Source organism: Geotrypetes seraphini, chromosome 3, assembly GCF_902459505.1.
Source record: "Geotrypetes seraphini chromosome 3, aGeoSer1.1, whole genome shotgun sequence".
NCBI classification, from domain to species: domain Eukaryota; kingdom Metazoa; phylum Chordata; class Amphibia; order Gymnophiona; family Dermophiidae; genus Geotrypetes; species Geotrypetes seraphini.
This window is the reverse complement of record NC_047086.1, coordinates 407646258-407665596: the sequence shown is the minus strand read 5'-3', so window position 1 is coordinate 407665596 and position 19339 is coordinate 407646258. Positions and strand designations below refer to the sequence as shown.

Genomic DNA, 19339 nt, shown 5'->3' with positions numbered 1-19339 from the left:
GAAAAAATAAACCCGAAGGTAAAGAGAGAAAAAATAAGGAAAAAAGCGCGAGCGGGAAGGCAAAAAAGTGGTTTCAACGGCCGTTGAAAAAACACACGTGTCTTCTTTGCTCCGCGGAAATGAAGAAACTGGGGACCACGCACTCCTCCGTCGGGCGGGAAGGCACTCGCGCACGCGCGGTGCGGCCAACTAGAAACTTCTAGTTAAAAAGGTCCGTACCGAGGGCTCCGTCGGTGACGTCACCCATGTGTTAAGAATATGCTGCCTGCTTGTCCTGGGATAATCCATGCTACCAATCTAGAGCAAGCAGTGGCTTCCCCCATGCCTGTCTCAATAACAGACTAAGGAAATTGTCCAAATCTTTCTTAAAACCAGCTACGCTATCCGCTCTTACCCCAATCTCTGGCAATGCGTTCTAGAACTTAACTATTCTCTCAGGGAAAAATATTTCCTCCTATTGCCAGCAGATACCTGTCCTACATCTGAAGGTTCTCCATGGTTTCATGCTGAAGAGGCACAAGATGGCTCTGGGAAAATTTATCACTAGCCTGGATCCTAAAGGAGCAGAGTCCTCTGGGTAGTGAATGCCTGGCTCCCCCTCCAGTGACTTCTCATTAATTATTAGCAACTGCGCAAGGTCCATTCAAATATTTCCTATGAGCAGAGCCATTACTAATAATTTCTGTAGTACTGCTAGACATATGCAGCGCTGTACATCGAAACACAGAAGAGACAATCTAGTCAAGACAAACTGGACAAGAAGGTGCATCAATACACAGTGCCCAGGTGGGGGAATTACAGAGGGAATAAGACAGATATTGGTACTTAGCAGGTGGGTTGGCGTTTGGAATTGAAAGCATCTACCAGAGTTATCTTTGGAGAATGTTTTTGGGCATTTTGGCAAACTCAAATGACAGTGAAAAAATAGCCAGAAGTGATGCTTTGGTGATGGCTGGGGACTTGAGGATTCTCTCCATTTCTCTGCTGCTATCACCAACTAGATTTCCTAGTACAATGGAACCTTGGTTTGCGAGCATAATTTGTTCCAGAAGCATGCTTGTAAACCAAATTGCTCGTATATCAAAGCGAGTTTCCCCTTAGGAAGTAAGGGAAACTCGCTTGATTAGTTCCCCCACACTCCCCCCGAGGCCGCCGGTGCTACTCCACCTTACCCCCCCCGAGAACCAGCATCACCCCCCCTCACGTCGCCCCCCTTGTGATCCAGCATCCCCCACCCACCCAAACACAATCCCTTACCCCGATCCTGCACCAGCACCAACGCACATGACATGCCGGTGCCCGAAGATACTCCCTCTTGCCTGGGCTGGGCCTTGAGCATCTGCGCATGCTCAAGGCCTTCTGGTTCTCGCTAAGTGTTAAGATGTCTTCCCCTCCTCCCCCCCACCACAAAGAGAGTTAACACCTGTACTCAGGCGATTTGAATGTGGTCTAAAATATAAAATACATTTACAGTAATTGCTCTTGATCCTTCTTGCCACATATGAGACGGAGACCGCAGAAGTCTGTCCGGCATTGGCTACACCACCCCACAGCCCCCCTCCCCTGATTCGACTTGCCATATACTGGACACAGACTGTAGAAGTTTGTCCAGCATTGTCTTCACTTCCCCGTTGTTGAGCTTCCATTTAAGCACCATTCCTGCGCATCATCATAAGAACATAAGAATAGCCTTACTGGGTCAGACCAATGGTCCCTCTAGCCCAGTTTCCTGTCTTTGCGGAGGCCAATCCAAGTCACAAGTACCTGGCAAAAACCAAAATAGTAGCAGCAATCCATGCTACAAGCCCATGTCTGTCTCAACAGCAGACTATGGACTTTTCCTCCAGGAATTTGTTCAAACCTTTTTTCAAACCAGCTGCATGAACTGCTCTTACCACATCCTCTGGCAACACGCTCCAGAGCTTAGCTATTCTGAGTGAAAAAATATTTCCTTCTATTGGTTTTAAAAGTATTACTCTAACTTCGAGTGTCTTTGTAAATCTTGAAGCAGTAAAAAAAAAACCTGTTCTACACCACTCAGGATTTTGTAGACTTTAATCATATCTCTCTTTAGCCATCTCTTTTCCAAGTTGAAGAGCACTAACCGTTTTAGTCTTTCCTCATACGAGAGGAGTTCCATCCACTTTATCATCGTGGTCGCTCTTCTTTGAACTTTTTCTAGTGCTGCTATATCTTTTTTGAGATAAGGAGACCAGAACTGAATGCAATACTCAAGGTGAGGTCGCACCATTGAGTAATACAGAGGCATTATAACATTCATAGTCTTGTTAACATTCCCTTTTCTAATAATTCCTAGAATCCTGTTTGCCTTCTTGGCCGCAGCCACACATTGGGCTGAAGGCTTTAGCGTATTGTCTACGATGACACCCAGATCCTTTTCTTGAGCGCTGACCCCCAAATGTGATTTCCAGCATCTGATAACTATGATTTGGATTATTCTTCCCAATGTGCATCACTTTGCATTTGTCCACATTGAATTTCATCTGCCATTTGGATGCCCAGTCTTCTAATTTCCTAAGATCTTTCTGCAGTTTTTCAGTCTACATGCGTTTTAACAATTTTGAACAGTTTAGTGTCATCTGCAAATTTAATCACCTCACTCATAGTTCCAATTTCTAGATCATTTATAAATAAGTTAAATAACACCAGTCCCAGCACAGATCCCTGTGGCACACCACTATTTACCCTCCTCCACTCCACTCTGAAGTTCTATTTTTTGATCTGTCGAATATTGTATCAATACTATCCACTTTCCTTTTAAGGATCCTTTGTGTTTATCCCATGAATTTTTGAAATCCGTCAACATAAATCTTTAAGTTACTTCTTTCTCGATTGGTTTATAGCAGTGTTCAACCTTTTGACACCTATGGACTGGCGGAAATAATTATTTTGTGGACCGGCAGTTGAAGAACACTGGACTTAGTCGTGGGCCAGACCCCACCCGTATCCACCCAATCTCCGCTCCAGACACCATTTTTTCCATTCATTTTTCATATATATATATATACACACACACACACAATATATTCATATTAATAACACATAATGGTTAACCACAAAATTAAACTACACAAAGCACACTGTATGCTTCTCAATATTCATTCCTACCAGAACACAGATAACCCCATGCAAATACGGGACCAAAAACTAAAAGTACTAATATATAAAAACAAACCCTAAGATGCAAGACTCTGCATGCAGTACAACCCCAGAGGAAAAGAAACAAATGCATTTCTTCCTGAACAGACAGCAGATATAAATCAATCACTAAATTAAAAAAATAAAATCATTCCCCCTACCGTTGTTGTCTCCCTCCTTCCCCTCCATGCTGTGCCTTGCCTTCTGGCCTGCCCCCGGTGTTATCTTCGGGCTGGCTCCCTCTTCCTCAGTGCTGCAGTGCACAAAGCCATGGGCAGTGGCTCCTCACGGGTCCCGCACTTCATCTGGAAGCCTTCCCTCTCAGGTTGTGATGTCAGAGAGAAGGCTTCCAGTTCAGGTGCAGGACACACATAGGAGCTGATGCCCACGACTTTGTGCCCTGCAGCACTGAGGAAGAGGGAGCTGGCCCGAAGACAACGCCGCATCAATCGCATCATGAACCAGCAGCTGAAGAGCACTGTCTGGGGCCCGATGCACGTGCCGGCCCTGTGGACCAGCAGGAAATTTCTGCGGACCAGCGGTTTATAGCATTCACTGGCCCCAAGAAGGTATCCAGTATAGTCAGTTATTCTTCAAATTTTTATCCTCCCCATAAGCAAACTGTAGCATTAGGTGATCGAGTCCCAAACCTCTCTGCCAGAACAGTTCTCTGTATATTTTTTGTAAACAAGTAGGCATCAGAGATCGATGCTCACCTGATGTGGTCCTGAAAAGCTTTTACTACTTTGTTGGTGATGGCCAGAATGTGAACGGTGTCAAATGGTTCCACCACCACACACCTTTGTATTTCCCACTATTTTATCATCTTGGTTTGTGAATCAAAAATTCACATTTGTTACGATACTCTCAAGGTTCAGTGTTTGAATATTTTACTGTTGTGAATGTTTATTACTCATCTCTGGTTATACTTTCTTTGGATGAATTTCTTTTAAAAAATGCAGTAACAAAATCCAGATAAAATAATGCAGTGATTGTTGGCCACTATCCATTCTAGCACAATACTCTGTCAATATAACATGCAGTGTACATGCAAATCTAATTCATATAACCCTCCCACTCCCCTTCACCACACAAGATCTGATTTTACACTTGCTAGCATACAAATTAGATTTAAATTAGCTAAAGGAGAACTTTTCCTACAAAAGAGTAATCACCACAGAAATATTTCCATTAAATCCCCATTTAATACATTTTCTTGATTTTTTTTTAAATTTTTATGTTGAAGTTAATGAAATGCATACTGGATCATTGACTGTGGAAATTTCAACTGTTGCAGTACAACTGTCATAAATTGTGAAATAATCCAGACTTAGCTGTAGCATTCCCACCCAGAACATATCTTTTTCTAATGTGCAATTCACTGTCTTTATTTAGAAGAGGATTACCTAAAACTTTTCAAGCTGGTTAAGGTCAGGCCTTATTTATTATTATAAAATAGAAGAGATGTTTAGTGAGATTGACCATTCCTGAGAAAGATTTCTTTATTTTTAAGAAATGTGGGGTAGTTTAATGCCTTTTACACCTTTAAATTGTGGTTTTATTTTATTGTACCATACTAAATGAATCTTTGAGGCATGTTATCAAGTTCAATGAATGAATTATTGCATTTAGCCAGATTATATTCTGAATGAGGGTTGTATTTTTATGCATTCTGAAAGCAGATTTGATAAAACCTCTTCAAAAGAAAGAACAGCTTTCCTTTCATGTTCCTTTGGCAAAATGGGAGGGGGGGAGGCACGCATGCTTCACCTCACTAATAGCGAGCTCTGGGGCAGCATCTTTTGATTACTCATGTGCCTAATTCAGTACTGGTTCAGGACAAAATCTTTAGAACTTAAGTGCATTTTGTTGTTCAAAAACTATTCACATTAAAAGATTCAACAGCATCTAGATATTTTGCTATTTTACCTTCCTTCCCCTTTACATGTTCCTAATACTTTGGAGCATGTGTTGTCAAAATGGCAGCCTCATGAGACTACCACAGCAGGTCACAGCTGCCATACTGCAGGAACGAGTGGGAATTGCTCCTGCCCATGCCAGATCCAGTCCTCAAATGACAGCTGCGATCTCCTGCAGCAGTCTCATAAGGCTGCCATTTCACAAAAAAGCCAGCAGCAACTCTGGAGTCTTCTGCTATCAAGAAGCTACTAGACCACCAGGGCTTTTAGAAGGTAGGCCTGAAGACCTATAGGGGGTGGTGGGGCTACGGCATAGGCATTTACAGCCAAAACCCGAACCCAGATGTTGTGTCGGTTTCCACGCCAAATCTAAAACTTGGGTCAGCTTCTAATGTGGGAGGTGGTCTTGTTCCATGATGGAAGTACATATTGCATCTCAGGAAATCAATTTTCAGAGGAGGAATTCAGGGCCCTGACCTGGTCAGTGAAGTATCCCACAAAACTGATGATCTGAGGTCACATGACAGCAATTGCTGTTGGAAATCTATATACTGTAGAAGGAATGGTGAATGCAAAGAAATATGTAGAGTCCTAGAAAAATGTATGTTGCCATCAGCTAAGCATTTGCTCTCCAGGATGTCAATACTCCTCATCACTGTTGCTGAATGGAAGAACAAGATGATAACAGACAGCCTGCTCCATCCCCACATCTTAATCCCATTGAGATTCTGTGTCACAGGGTGTTAAGTGGAAATAACAAATGACAGCCAAAAAGGGAGTCACTGACTGCAGCCTGAAACAGGACACCTTGTGAAGCTTGTCTTCTCCATGCCAGAATGATGCCGACTTATTTGCAAGAGTAAAAGCTGGCTAAACAAGAATTGAATACGATAAAGCAAAAATTACTTTTTCAGGGCTGAATGTAAAATCAAAAGCAAAATGTATATAGATTTTTAAAATATAGTACACCCCATTGACCCAACCAATCATTCTGAGATTCAGGCAATTAATCAAAAATTAAGTAAAATTCACGACTGGCTAAACATCAATAAATTATCACTGAGCATCTCAAAAACTAATACCCTCCTTTTCCCAGGAAAAGAGGGAGCGCAACTAATTTCCCCAATCATTATTGATAACATTCCACTATCATCAGTCACTACTATAAAAATTTTAGGTGTTCTCATAGACAATAAATTAACATTTCGACCTCAAATAAGCGCCTTAGTTAAAAATTGTTTTTATAAATTGAGAATGATCCGATCATTAGCCCCCCTTCTCGACATTAGTTCTCTCAATATTCTGATACATTCACTCGTTATATCGAAATTAGATTACTGTAACTCACTTTTAAAAGGAATATATCACAAAGACTTAAAACGTTTGCAGTTGATTCAAAATACTGCTATTAAGATAATTTCAGGAGCAAAGAAGTATGATCACGTAACCCCTCTTCTTCAAAATGCCCATTGGTTGCCAGTCTCACAAAGAGTAACATATAAAATCGCCCTTTTAACATTCGGAACTCTGCAGTCAAATGCCCCAGCCTTCATAGACAGATTACTGATTCCATACGACCCGCCAAGATCCTTAAGGTCCATATCTCAATTTAACCTCAACATTCCTTCCCTAAAAAATATCGGCACACGCCGTACCTCAATTTTTTCAGTTACAGCCCCTACAATCTGGAACACTCTTCCACTACATTTAAAAATGGAAAAAAACTTAAAAAAATTTAAAAGTAACTTAAAATGCTTCCTTTTTAACGAAGCTTTTAACTGAAAAAAAAAAAAAAAAAGGCACATTTCAGAGATTAAATAATTAATACTTGTTTTAAATTTATATCCTTCCCCTAATTCCTTTTGTGTTTACCTTAAATGTTTCTTATTTTTATTTTATCAATTGTATTTCTTACCCCCTTTACCAATCGTGTCTATTGCATGCCTGTCTATAATTACCTAATACGTCAGTCATGTTGATCTTAAAAGTTTGTATTAAATGTTTTATTTACTTTTTTCTGTAAAGTTATTTTTATTCTGTACAACGCTTTGAAGAAACGAAAAAGCGTTTAATCAAAAATTGAATAAACTATAAACTATAATAAAGCATCTTAATACGGAAATTCAAATAGCAACCAGTAACATATTATAATAATTAGGGCTATAGGGCCAACAGCCATATATGTTGCAAAGGCAGATGGATATAGATGGTAATTGGTGCATTCTACATAGTATCATAGTAGATGACGGCAGATAAAGACGCAAATGGTCCATCCAGTCTGCCCAATCTGATTCAATTTAAATTTTCTATTTTCTTCTTAGCTCTTTCTGGGCAAGAATCCAAAGCTCTGCCCGGTACTGTTCTTAGGTTCCAACTACTGAAGTCTCTACACCATCCCAGCCATTGAAGCCCTCCCCAGCCCATCCTCAACCAAATGGCCATATAGAGACACAGACCGTGCAAGTCTGCCCACTACTGGCCTTAGTTCTTCAATATTTACTATCATTTTCTGATTCTAGATTCTGTATCTGAGTCTACTATTTTTTTAGTTTTGGACAAATAGCAACCTATAAGAGGGCGCTTAAAAGTTCTCAACTCTAACAAGAAGGGAATGACATGGAGCCATGAAACTTGCAAGTTATTCCACGCATTCACCTCTAAATTCGTCACACTTAGAATATCATGTCTGAAGTTTCTGTAATCCTTCCAAAAAATACTCTGTCTGATCACTGAAATACTACTCTGCTGAACCACTCCAAAATTGTTACCCTTTCAAACTCTTTTTAAGGTTTGGAAATAGAAAACAGTCAGATGAAACAAGATCTAGTGAGTAGGATAGATTTATGAACCGATACCCCAACTGCATCAAAACATCCATCATTTTGCCAGCCTTGTGAGTAAATGCATCTTGCCTGGAACTGAAGTCAAGCTTACCGGCCTGTAATTCCCCGGATCACCCCTCGATCCCTTTTTAAAGATAGGTGTAACATTTGCTATTTTCCAGTCCTCCGGGATCTCCCCAGTTTTCAAGGATAGGTTGCAAATTTCTCAGAGTGTTTCCGCTATTTCGTTTCTTAGTTCTTTTAATACCCTTGGGTGGATTCTGTCCAGGCCTGGTGATTTGTTGCTTTTCAAACTATCCATCTGTTGGAGGACATCCTCATGGCTTACTTCTATTTGCGACAGTTTTTCTTCTTGGTCTCCACTTATGATCTCTTCGGGTTCAGGTACATTGAATGTGTCCTCGTTTGTGAAGACTGACGAGAAGAACTTGCCATAATTCCACCTTTCATCCCATGAATATCCCCTCATTTCAACATTCACTCACTCCATTACTCATATACCCTTCCTCGTTCATCCAGTCCATTAACCAAGCATCCACTCCTCTCACATACCAGGCACTGTCCTTGCCTGGTTCACCTCATACTTCCACAAATCAACAGTATAGAGTCAGTTTCCATGAATGCTTATTTAACTCCTACACCTTGCCCTGTGGTGTGTCCTAGGGTTCAACCCTGACCCCCCATCCTGTTTAATATCTTTAAGGCAAAAAAGAAATTGTGGAACCGATGTTCTTGATGACCCTCCCAGAACTTTAAGATCAGCCTCACAGCATTCTCTTAACGTCCCATCCCTAAAGATAATTGGTACTCGTCGTACTCTCATTTTCTCAGTCACCGCCCCTTTAATTTGGAACACTCTCCCTCTATACATCAGAGCTGAACAAAACTTGCAGAAATTTAAAAGCAGCCTAAAATGCTTACTTTTTAAAGATGCCTATAACTGATTTTTTTTACACAAGTACTTACTTAATTTGTCCCCCTTTCCTATTGTATTCCCCTTTTATATATTCTTTAAGAAATTGTGGTTCTCTCTTTTTCCTAATGTTTCCACGTCATATGTTTGTTTAGTTGGTGTATGTCTAATTATTTTAAATGTTTGTCTCCCAGCTATTTTAAATCACTATGTACAATGCTTTGTACCTTTGGATAAGCGTTTAATCAAATTTAAATAAACTATGAAATTATGTACGAAACAAAGTTTATTATAATATATATATATCTAAACAATCAATATGGCTAAAAATTCAGGTAGCTGCTGTGTACAAACATGTACATATAATCTTAACTGTACACATGTACGAAACAAAACACTGATGTGTAATGATACAAATTGAATGAAGTTGCTATGTAAAAATTGTATAAATAATTCAGATCCAACATGGTCCGCCTTCCTCGGGGATCCAATGTATGATGGCAGTACTATTTAAATATGGAAGAGCCTCCAAGTGAATAAATTCAATTGTATGAAAAACAGTTCCGAAATAAATGTGTCCACAAAATGTGTGAAAATCTGTTTGCTTTATGTTCTCATTCGAATTAGAGCATTTCCATTGCTTTTGGGGATTTCCTTTTTCTTTTCCGTGCATTTTAAAATATTAAAATCTGTAAAGACTAGGCAGGAAAATAAATGCACCTCCAAATACCATGATCAGCTCGGCAAAGAGATCATGGTAGATGCTGAAGAACTTTTAAATGCAAAACATATTACAAATTAAGGGGTGCCAGATATGGGACAGATTTGTGGGTGTTAAATGATCTGATTTTTTTAAAAATTGAAAATCAGACAAACGGCAGTATTCTGAACAGTGCATAATCTACATAAATTTTTTTGACCTGCAAAATGGATGATGTTGCAATAATCCATGATGCTTAAAATAGATTGTACTAATAATCTAAAAGAGGAAGTATCAAAGTATGATCTAATAGTAAGTAATTTCCAGACCAGAGCAACGATTTGATTTTTCATTGATATATTATTATTTTTTTTTTTAATTCTTTATTCATTTTTAATCTTTCATCAAGTGTACAATAAAAATAATACATATATTTACAAACATCACTTGATAAATCTATCAAGATAATAACAATTGTATATATATCTAAGCCCTGTTTCCCCCCTTCGTTTCTATATTATTTTTAATTAAATCAATCTTTTTCATATTTTCTTTTTACTTATTTCTTCATTTATACAATCCCTCCCCTTTCCCCTCCTTTCATTAGTTATGTTAAAAAAATGGTGTTTATTCATTACAAAACAATGTCAATGGCTCCCATATTTTATTAAATCTTTTATAATTTCCATTTTGTATTGCTATTGAACGTTCCATTTTGTATAGATGACAAAGTGAATTCCACCAGAAATTAAAGTTAAGTCTTGTGTGATCTTTCCAATTGGTAGTAATATGTTGGATGGCAACTCCTGTCATAATCAATAAAAGTTTGTTATTACTTGCCGATATCCGACTCTTTTTTCTCATAGACATGCCAAATATCACAGTATCATAAGTTAACGCTACAGGATTTTCTAATAAAGAATTTATTTGATCCCAGATCGAATTCCAAAAGGCTAATATATAGGGACAGAAAAATAAAAGATGATCCAAAGTCCCTACATCAAGCTTACAATGCCAGCATCTATTAGACAAAGAACTATTTAATTTTTGTAATCTAACAGGGGTCCAAAATGCTCTATGCAAAAGAAAAAACCAAGTTTGTCTCATAGATGCTGACAATGTACTTCTCCAAGACCAAATTTGTGGCCATTGAGATGCTGAAATTTGATGCTTGATCTCAATGCTCCAAATATCCCTAAGACCATTTTTAGGTTTTTTGTTAACCAATTCACTAATAACTTTATACCACTGTGCGGCCTGGTGACCCAGAAAATCTGCCTGGAAGCATAAAAATTCCATGCTATAATGAGAATTAAGATTTTTCCATTCAGGGAACCCTGCCTGAATGGCCTGCTTCAATTGCAACCATTTATAAAATTGTGATTTATTCAGTCCAAATTTATTTTGCAATTGTGTAAACTCAAGCATATTTCCATTTGAAATAACATCATTTAAAGTTCGTATTCCTGCATTTAACCAATGCTTCCATACAATCTTAGAACCGCCAATTTGGATCCTGGAGTTTAGCCAAATAGATTGATTTGTTGATTTATTAATAGGAATTTCAGTTAAATTACTTACATACCTCAGAGTTTTCCATGTATCTAATAAAATTTTATTTTCTTTATACAATCTGGGCATCTTGATACTGAGAATGTGACAAAGATGTAAAGGAGACAGGAGTCGCCATTCCAAATATAACCAATCTGGAGTGTATTCAATGAGATCTGGGAGGATCCAATACATACCTTGACGTAAAATATAGGCCTGATGATACCTATAAAAGTTTGGGAAATTTACCCCACCCTCCTTAATTGATTTCTGTAAAGATACTAAAGCAATTCTAGGTGTTTTACCAAGCCAAAGAAATTTAGTAATTATTGAATTCAATTTTTTATAAAAAGAGTTTTGAAAAAATACTGGAATCATACACATTTGATAGCAAACCACAGGCAATATCATCATTTTTACGGTTTGAACTCTCCCCCACCAAGATATATGTAACGGGTTCCATTGTTCACATAATTCCGAGACCTTTTTTAATAAAATTTTTTCATTTTCTTTTCTGTGTCTTCTATTGAATTTTTAATCCAAATTCCTAAATATTTTAATCCATCCTCCTTCCAAACAAAAGGATATGAATCAAACATAGATTTTATGCAATGCACATTAAGCGAAAGTATTTCAGATTTATTCCAATTGATTTTATATCCTGAAATCATTCCAAACTTTTCAATCAATTCTAACAAACACGGTATAGTTGAACCTGGATTGCGCAAATATAATAAAATATCATCCGCATAAGCAGATAATTTGTATTCCCATTCTTTCAGGGGAATATCCTGTATCCCCTTTGTCTGGTTAATAGCTATCAATAAGGGTTCTAACACAATATCAAACAGCAAAGGATATAATGGACATCCTTGTCTAACTCCTCTATGTAGTTTAAAACTTTCAGATAAATTATTATTAATGTATAATCTTGCCATAGGAGAGCTATACAAAGTTTTAATCATTTGAACAAAAACAGGACCTACACCAAACCAATCCAAAGCCTGATACATGAATGACCATTCTAACCTATCAAAAGCTTTTTCCGCATCTAAAGATAGAGCAAAAGCTGGTTCATTCATTATTTTAGTTAAATTTAAAGTATGAAACGCCAGTCTTGTATTGTTAGAAGAATGTTTGTTAGCAATGAAACCCGTTTGATGTACATCAATTATGTAAGGAAGAGCCTTTGCCAATCTTTATGCCGTCATAAAAATCTTTTGTTACCTCATTGTAATTGTTTGTTGACTGTGAATCAGTTTGCTCTTTACTATGGTACATATCCAGGGCAGGGGGGAACAGGGATTCTTTATGTCATAAATTGATTTTTGAATATTTATAATTGGCAGGGGTGTGAAGATATCATTATTCAGAATAGATAGGATATTTATGATAATATATGTTTGTGTTATACGGAATGATAATTGTTTGGGTGGGTGGGGAAAAAGGATGATTATGAACATGAGAAAGATGAATGTGCTTTTATTGTATTACTATGAGTTGCACTGGTTGTATTGCACTGTTGTAGTTTTGAAAATTAATAAAGAATTTAAAAAAAAAGAATCATATTAGTTTGTCTGTGGTGATTAGCTCCTGTAGAAAGAACTCATCCCTCTACTGATAAAATGGTTATAAAGCAAAAAACAACCCCCCCAAAAAAAAGCTCACATCAGAACAGGCTACAATACCTGTTTAATGAATCATAGAACCTGCTGTCACACATACTCTGGCTTCTCCATGGAGAATCTCGTCTGAGCACAGGGAACACACACACTTCGGTTACATATCCCATTATGTATGTTGTAAGGATTCTGCATCTTCCTGCAGAAATATGCTGCTACTTATATTTTACTGTAAGCTGCTTTGTATTGAACTTGGTCATTGAAGGAGATCCATAAATAAAACATCTTTGCTCCTATTTCAAAACTCAAATTGGAATGCATGAGCTATGTCTTGCAAAAGAGAGAGATTAGGTTCTTACCTTAATAATATCTTTTCCAGTAGATAGGGATGGTATATTGAACCAAGGGTCTTGAAACCGTTCCCGCAAGTCTGTTGCAGGAAATATTGATCACTGTTTTCAGTTCTATATCTTCTCCCTGCTCTCTGTAGCCCCAAGTTAGTTTCCAAGCTGGTGACAGCCCTACAGGAGAGAATTGGAGAAAGAGAATGGAGAGACACCCCCCACAACCCCCCCAATAAAACTTTGATCTGCTCATAAACATGCCATGTAGAGGAAAGGAACAAATGACTATCTTTATTAACAAAAAGCCATAATAAACTGCGGAACTCTGGGAAAACCCCAAATAACTACATACAGCCAATACACAATGTCTTTCAATTTATGATAGCCGGCAGAAAGGACCGTTATGCAGCACTTAGATTGGAGGAGGTCCAGGCTGGCACATCAACAATGATGGACAGGGGGGTGGGGGGGGGGGGGGGATCAGCATACCATCCCAATCTACTGGAAAATATATTATCAAGGTAAGAACCTAATTTCTTTTTCCAGTGCAATAAGGATGGTATGCTGAACCAAAGGACGTTACCTAAGCAGACCCAGAAACCTCGAGTGGGAGAGAGAAGTTTGTCCTCAAAACTGAGGCTCCAAAATAGAAGTCCCTCTTGAGCTGTTATGGTCCCCTATAAAATTTCGTGAAAGTGTGATGGAAAGATCAAATCGCTGCCCATCAAATCTCACCCAATCAAACTGTCCTGGCTTCAGCCCAGGAAGAGGCAATCCCTCTTGCTGAATGCACTCAAAGAGTGATGGGAGGCTACCTACCACAGACAAAGTAGCAGGACAAAAAAGCTGACCTGATCCATCTTGAAATAGTAGCCTTGAAAACTGGCCTCCCCTTCTTAGCTGGAATCATCAACACGGAGAAGTGGTCCGAGAGACTGAAGTCATTCATAACCTCCAGGTAACACAAAATACCCCTCCGGACATCCAGCACCTTCAAAATTTTGTCCTTCTTAGAGCCAGAGGGATAGAAAGCTGGAAGTCAAACTTCCTGGTTGATGTGAAACACCAGAACCATCTTTAGCAAGAAAGAGAGCATGGTGCTCAAGGAGACCCTGGCCTCCATAAAACGCAGGTAAGGATCCCTGCATGACAAGGCTTGAAGTTCGGAGACATGTCTTGCAGAAGTAAAGGCAATCAGAAACACAGTGTTGATAGTCAGGTCCATTAGAGTGGCATTTTGCAAGGGCTCAAATTAAGGCCTTGAGAGTCCTTCCAGCATGATGATCAGGTTCCAGGATGGAGAGGGCTGGCAAATCAGAGGCCACAGCCTCAGAGCACCTTCAAAGAATTTGACAACATCCGGGTGAGAAGAAAGAGAACATCTAGCACCCTGGGACCTGAAGCAGGAAACACCAGCCACATTGAATTATCAAATTTTTCCTCACCTATGGATGATGAAATTTCATACTCAAACACTAATACATTAGATGAAAAACTCAATTCTTGGAAACTGACTATACAATCCATATTAGACAAATATGCACCACTAATCACTAAAACTATTTCACTCCGCAAAAAAAATAACCCTTGGTTTTCAAACGAACTCTTATTAATTAAAAAACAATTACGTTCTCTCGAAAGAAAATGGTGCAAAAACAAATCTATCAATAACTTAATAAAATTTAAGGACCATGCAAATTATTATAAATCCAAAATTAATTCTGCCAAATGTAAATATTATTCCTCAAAAATCTCAGAAACAAAAAATACATCAATTCTTTACTCCATTCTAAAATCTATCTCTCCAATCTCACAAAAACAAAAAAAAAATAAAATTGTGAATACTCCATCAGCTCAAGAACTTGCGGACTTCTTTTGTAATGTAATGTAATGTAATTTATTTCTTATATACCGCTACATCCGTTAGGTTCTAAGCGGTTTACAGAAAATATACATTAAGATTAGAAATAGAAATTGTACTAAAATTAATAAAATTCGAAACAAATTAGACAGTACACCAGCGAATAATATTTCCAATCCCTCCATAGAAGGAATGCTTCCTACGGCCAAATGTTCCACTTTCAAACTTCCATCAATTAAGGAGATAGAGCACCTCTTTCAGAGAGTTAACCTAAAGAGATCTTGCTCAGACTTTATCCCGCCTTTCATCTTAAAAAATTTTTTTTCATGTTTTGGTCCTTTCATACATTCTGTCATCACAAACAGCCTCTAATTTAGCTTAGTGCCTTCTTCATGGAAAACCGCAATCATTTTGCCTATAATAAAAGATCATACATCTAATTTGGCCGACCCATCAAATTATCGTCCAATAGCTACTCTGCCATTTCTAGCAAAACTAACGGAACGGATAGTATTTGAACAATTATCAGATTTTATAGAAGCAACCAACATCCTTCACCCAAACCAAACAGGATTTAGGAGAAATCATTCAACTGAATATTCATTAATCGGACTCACCACTAATATACATTACTATCTTGACCATCACAGATCCATTATTCTTTTCTCTTTAGACCTGTCCGCCGCGTTTGATACTATTGATCACAATTTACTCCTTAATAGACTGAAATCCATCGGAATCTGTGATCAAATATTTGATTGGTTTAAATCATTCTTATCCAATCGCTCTTCGACAGTTACTTTCCATAACTCTAATTCTAAACCATACTCCCTTAATTATGGAATCCCACAAGGATCCATCTTATCACCGTTATTACTCAATATTTTCTTATCTCCACTGCTAACACTATGCCAATCAATAGGATTTACCACTTTTAGTTATGCCGACGACATACAAATTATACACCCTATAGATCCTAAAAACAAAGAAGAAATACAACAAATTAATTTAAAACTTGAAAAAGTCCAACAATGGCTCACTACAAATATGTTGGCCCTCAATATCCAAAAAACTAAAGCTATGATGTTCACATGGAAACAAGGAATTAATTTGCAAATGCCCTTTACTCTTAACAATGTCTCTATAGAGATTGTATCCTCGTTAAAAATACTTGGTATCACTATTGATAACAATTTTTCCTATCATGAACATTTAAATAACATTGTTAAATCATGCTTTTATAGACTTCGATTGATTCGATCAATCTCAAAATTTTTAGAACCTAAATCGCTAAACATTCTACTTCATTCTTTGATCATTTCTAAACTTGACTATTGTAACTCTCTTTTCTTAAACATTACCCAAAAAGAAAAAAAACGCTTACAAATCATACAAAATACCGCCATTAAGCTCATCTATAAAGGAAAAAAATATGACCATGTGACCCCCTTTCTTAATTAAATCACACTGGCTCCCTATTAATCATCGGATTACCTATAAAATTCTACTGTTAACTTTCAAAACCTTAGACACTAATGAACCCCAATTCATAAACAAATTACTTATCCCCTATAATACCTCACGTTCTTTACGTTCAAACAACCACAAACTTCTAACTATTCCTTCTTTAAAAATCATTGGAACCCGCCGTCAGGATATGTTTTCTGTAGTAGCACCTCAACTCTGGAACTCTTTACCTTTACACTTAAGAGAAATAAATAACTTAAACGATTTCAAAAAGAATCTAAAATGCTTTTTATTTAAAGACGCTTTAACATTTAAAATTAATCATGTGCTCTTTTTAAATGACAAGATCCGTTATATTATTGAATTCTTATTTTAGTATATAATTGTTAACCCTTTCAGGACCATAAGGATCGTAGGCCAATTTTTGTGGTTTTGACGACATTTTTATGGTAAAAAGGGCTTGCAGATGCCAAAAAATTGATTTTTTTTGTGAAATATCATTATTTAAAAAAAAAAAAAAATCACACTTCTGGCTTATGGACAGTGTGGCAAGTGAATCTTCTCATCAATCAGGCAACGACGCTAATGAATGAATGTCGGAACCAGTTTGTTTACATAAAGGCAGTATCATATGGAATCCGTACATATCAAATTTAGAACTGTAGACTATCCCAATCAAAATTTATAGGATTTTAAAGTTATGGGACAAATATGTCCCTTGGTCCTGAAAGGGTTAAGTTAAAATTTCTGTAATTTTATGATCTTTGTACCTCATAATATATAATTTGTAATTTTATATTTTACTAACATGTTTTATCCTCTTTTTATTTTTTTTTTAAATTTAATGTATAAATTGTTAAATTTTCAATATTTTATGTTATTTACTGTTTTAATATCATGTTTATTTACAAACTGTAACTTGCTTAGAAATAATTTAATTAAGCGATTAATCAAATATAAATAAAACTTGAAACTTGAAACATGAAATTTCAGGAAGGAAACTGCTAGCCCCTTATCCATACCTTCTTGAAGAAAGGACAGGACATCTGACACTGAGGCCGTGACAGGGTCCAGCTGCTTTTTGCGGGACCCAACACTGCAAGGTATCCCATGCCTTAGCATACGTCACAAATGTTGCAGGCTTCTTGGCTCTCAAAAGTGTGCACAACCAGATTCAAGTAGCCCTTCTAGCTCAAAGCCAAGCGCTCAAGAGCCATGTCGTGAGACCAAGTGCTCAAGATCTTGCAGGACGATCGGACAACGAGAAAGGAGTCTGTAGAAGGGCTAAAGCCTCAGAGGGGGAACAATCTGAATATGCACTAGTTGTGTGTACCATGGGCGCTGGGGGCAGTCCAGAGCCACCAAGATAACCTATCCCTGATGACTGGCCACTCTTTTCAGGACTCTCCTTAGCATGGGCCGGGGAGGGAACATGTACAGGAGGATGTCAACAGGCCAAGGCTGAATCAGCACATTGATCCTGGCGCTTCCGCACTCAAATCTACAGCTGAAGAAACACAGAGATTTCTTGTTTCTCGCAGCTGCCATGAGATAGGGCTGTCTCAACAGTCGACAATGCTCTGAAATGCCTAAGGCGAGAGAGACCACTCTCCCAGGTTCAGAGACTGTCTGAGAAAGTCTGCCTGCACGTTTTGCACTCCAGCAATGTGAGCCACAGTAATGGCCAGAAGATGAGCTTCTGCCCAACAGAAGAGAGCTTGTGCCTCCTTCTGGAGGCTGACACTCCTAATGTCTCCCTGCATGTTGACATAAGCCACTGCTGTTGCGTTGTCAGAAAACACCGACCGCCTTGTTCGATAAGCAGGACTGAAACTGAATCAGCGCCAACTGGATGACTCAGAGATCCATCCTGTTGATGGACCAACGGTGTTACAATGGAGGACCATCACCCCTTGACTGGGTGATCCCTGCAATGTGCTCCCCAGTCCAGAAGGCTGGCATCTGTTTTCAGTGTGGTCCAGGAGTCGATCCCAAGAGACATCCCCGAGGACAGTGACTGAGGCTGAAGTCACCAGCCCATGCTGCAGCGGACCTCCTTCTAGGCAAACACGCAGAGACCAGCGAGAGAAAAGGGAGTGCTGCAGGGGGGTGCAAATGTGCTCTTGCCCAAGGAAACACTTCTATCGTGGCCACCATTGAACTCAGGATCTGAAGATAATCCCAGGCCGATGGAGATTGCTGTGCCAGAAGAGATGAGATCTGGTTCCCAAGTTTCAGTCTGCATGGCTCTGGAAGAAACACCTGGCCTTTCTCCATGTCAAACTGGACATCCATATACTCCAGGTTCATAGACTTGCTGACGGCTAGATCGGCTGGCACTTCAAGTTGACAATCCATCCCAGACTCTGAAATCTTGTTAAGATGGTTTGAACGACCCTCTCCGCTTCCTCCCACGAGGGCGCTCTTATGAGTCAGCCAGTCGTCCAGGTAAGAATGGACAAGCCAACCCAGTTTGCGAAGGTGAGCTGCCACTACAACCATCACCTTGGTGAAGGTCCAAGGGGCTGCAGCCAGACTGAATAGGAGAGCCTTAAACTGAAAATGCTGTTCCAAAACATGAAAACGAAGGAAGTGCCTGTGATCTGGAAATATTGGAAATATTGGAAATATGCCTCTGTCAAGTCCAGCATCGCCAGGAACTCCCCCATCTGTACTGAGGCAATGACAAGAGGGTCTCCACACAAAAATGAGACACTTTGAAAGACGCACTGACATTGTTGAGGTCCAGGATAGGCCTCCAATCAAGTTCAAGTTTCAAGTTTATTTCACTTTTGATGAATCGCCTATTTCAAATTTCTAGGCGATGTACATAATATAATAAAGAAACTATAACATAATAACAATAAATTTCAATAATAACTAACATGAAAGATAGGAAAGAGGGTAAAGTTACAATAAAGGGTATAGAAAAGCAAAAAAAAAAAGGGAAGAACAAAAGG

General features: G+C 38.5%; 1 protein-coding gene across 4 annotated transcripts in view; it reads right to left on the bottom strand.

The window, feature by feature from the left end:
• The window catches only part of ENAH (ENAH actin regulator), a 274229-nt gene that overhangs the window by 34225 nt on the left and 220665 nt on the right, over positions 1-19339 (bottom strand). For 2 of the 4 annotated variants that reach the window (XM_033936563.1, XM_033936559.1), the window contains exon 12: positions 12774-12836. The exons of the other annotated variants lie outside the window; for them this stretch is intronic. In XM_033936563.1, the coding sequence (XP_033792454.1) occupies positions 12774-12836 (63 nt within the window). The remainder of the gene's footprint in view (positions 1-12773; positions 12837-19339) is intronic. 4 annotated transcript variants of the gene reach the window in all.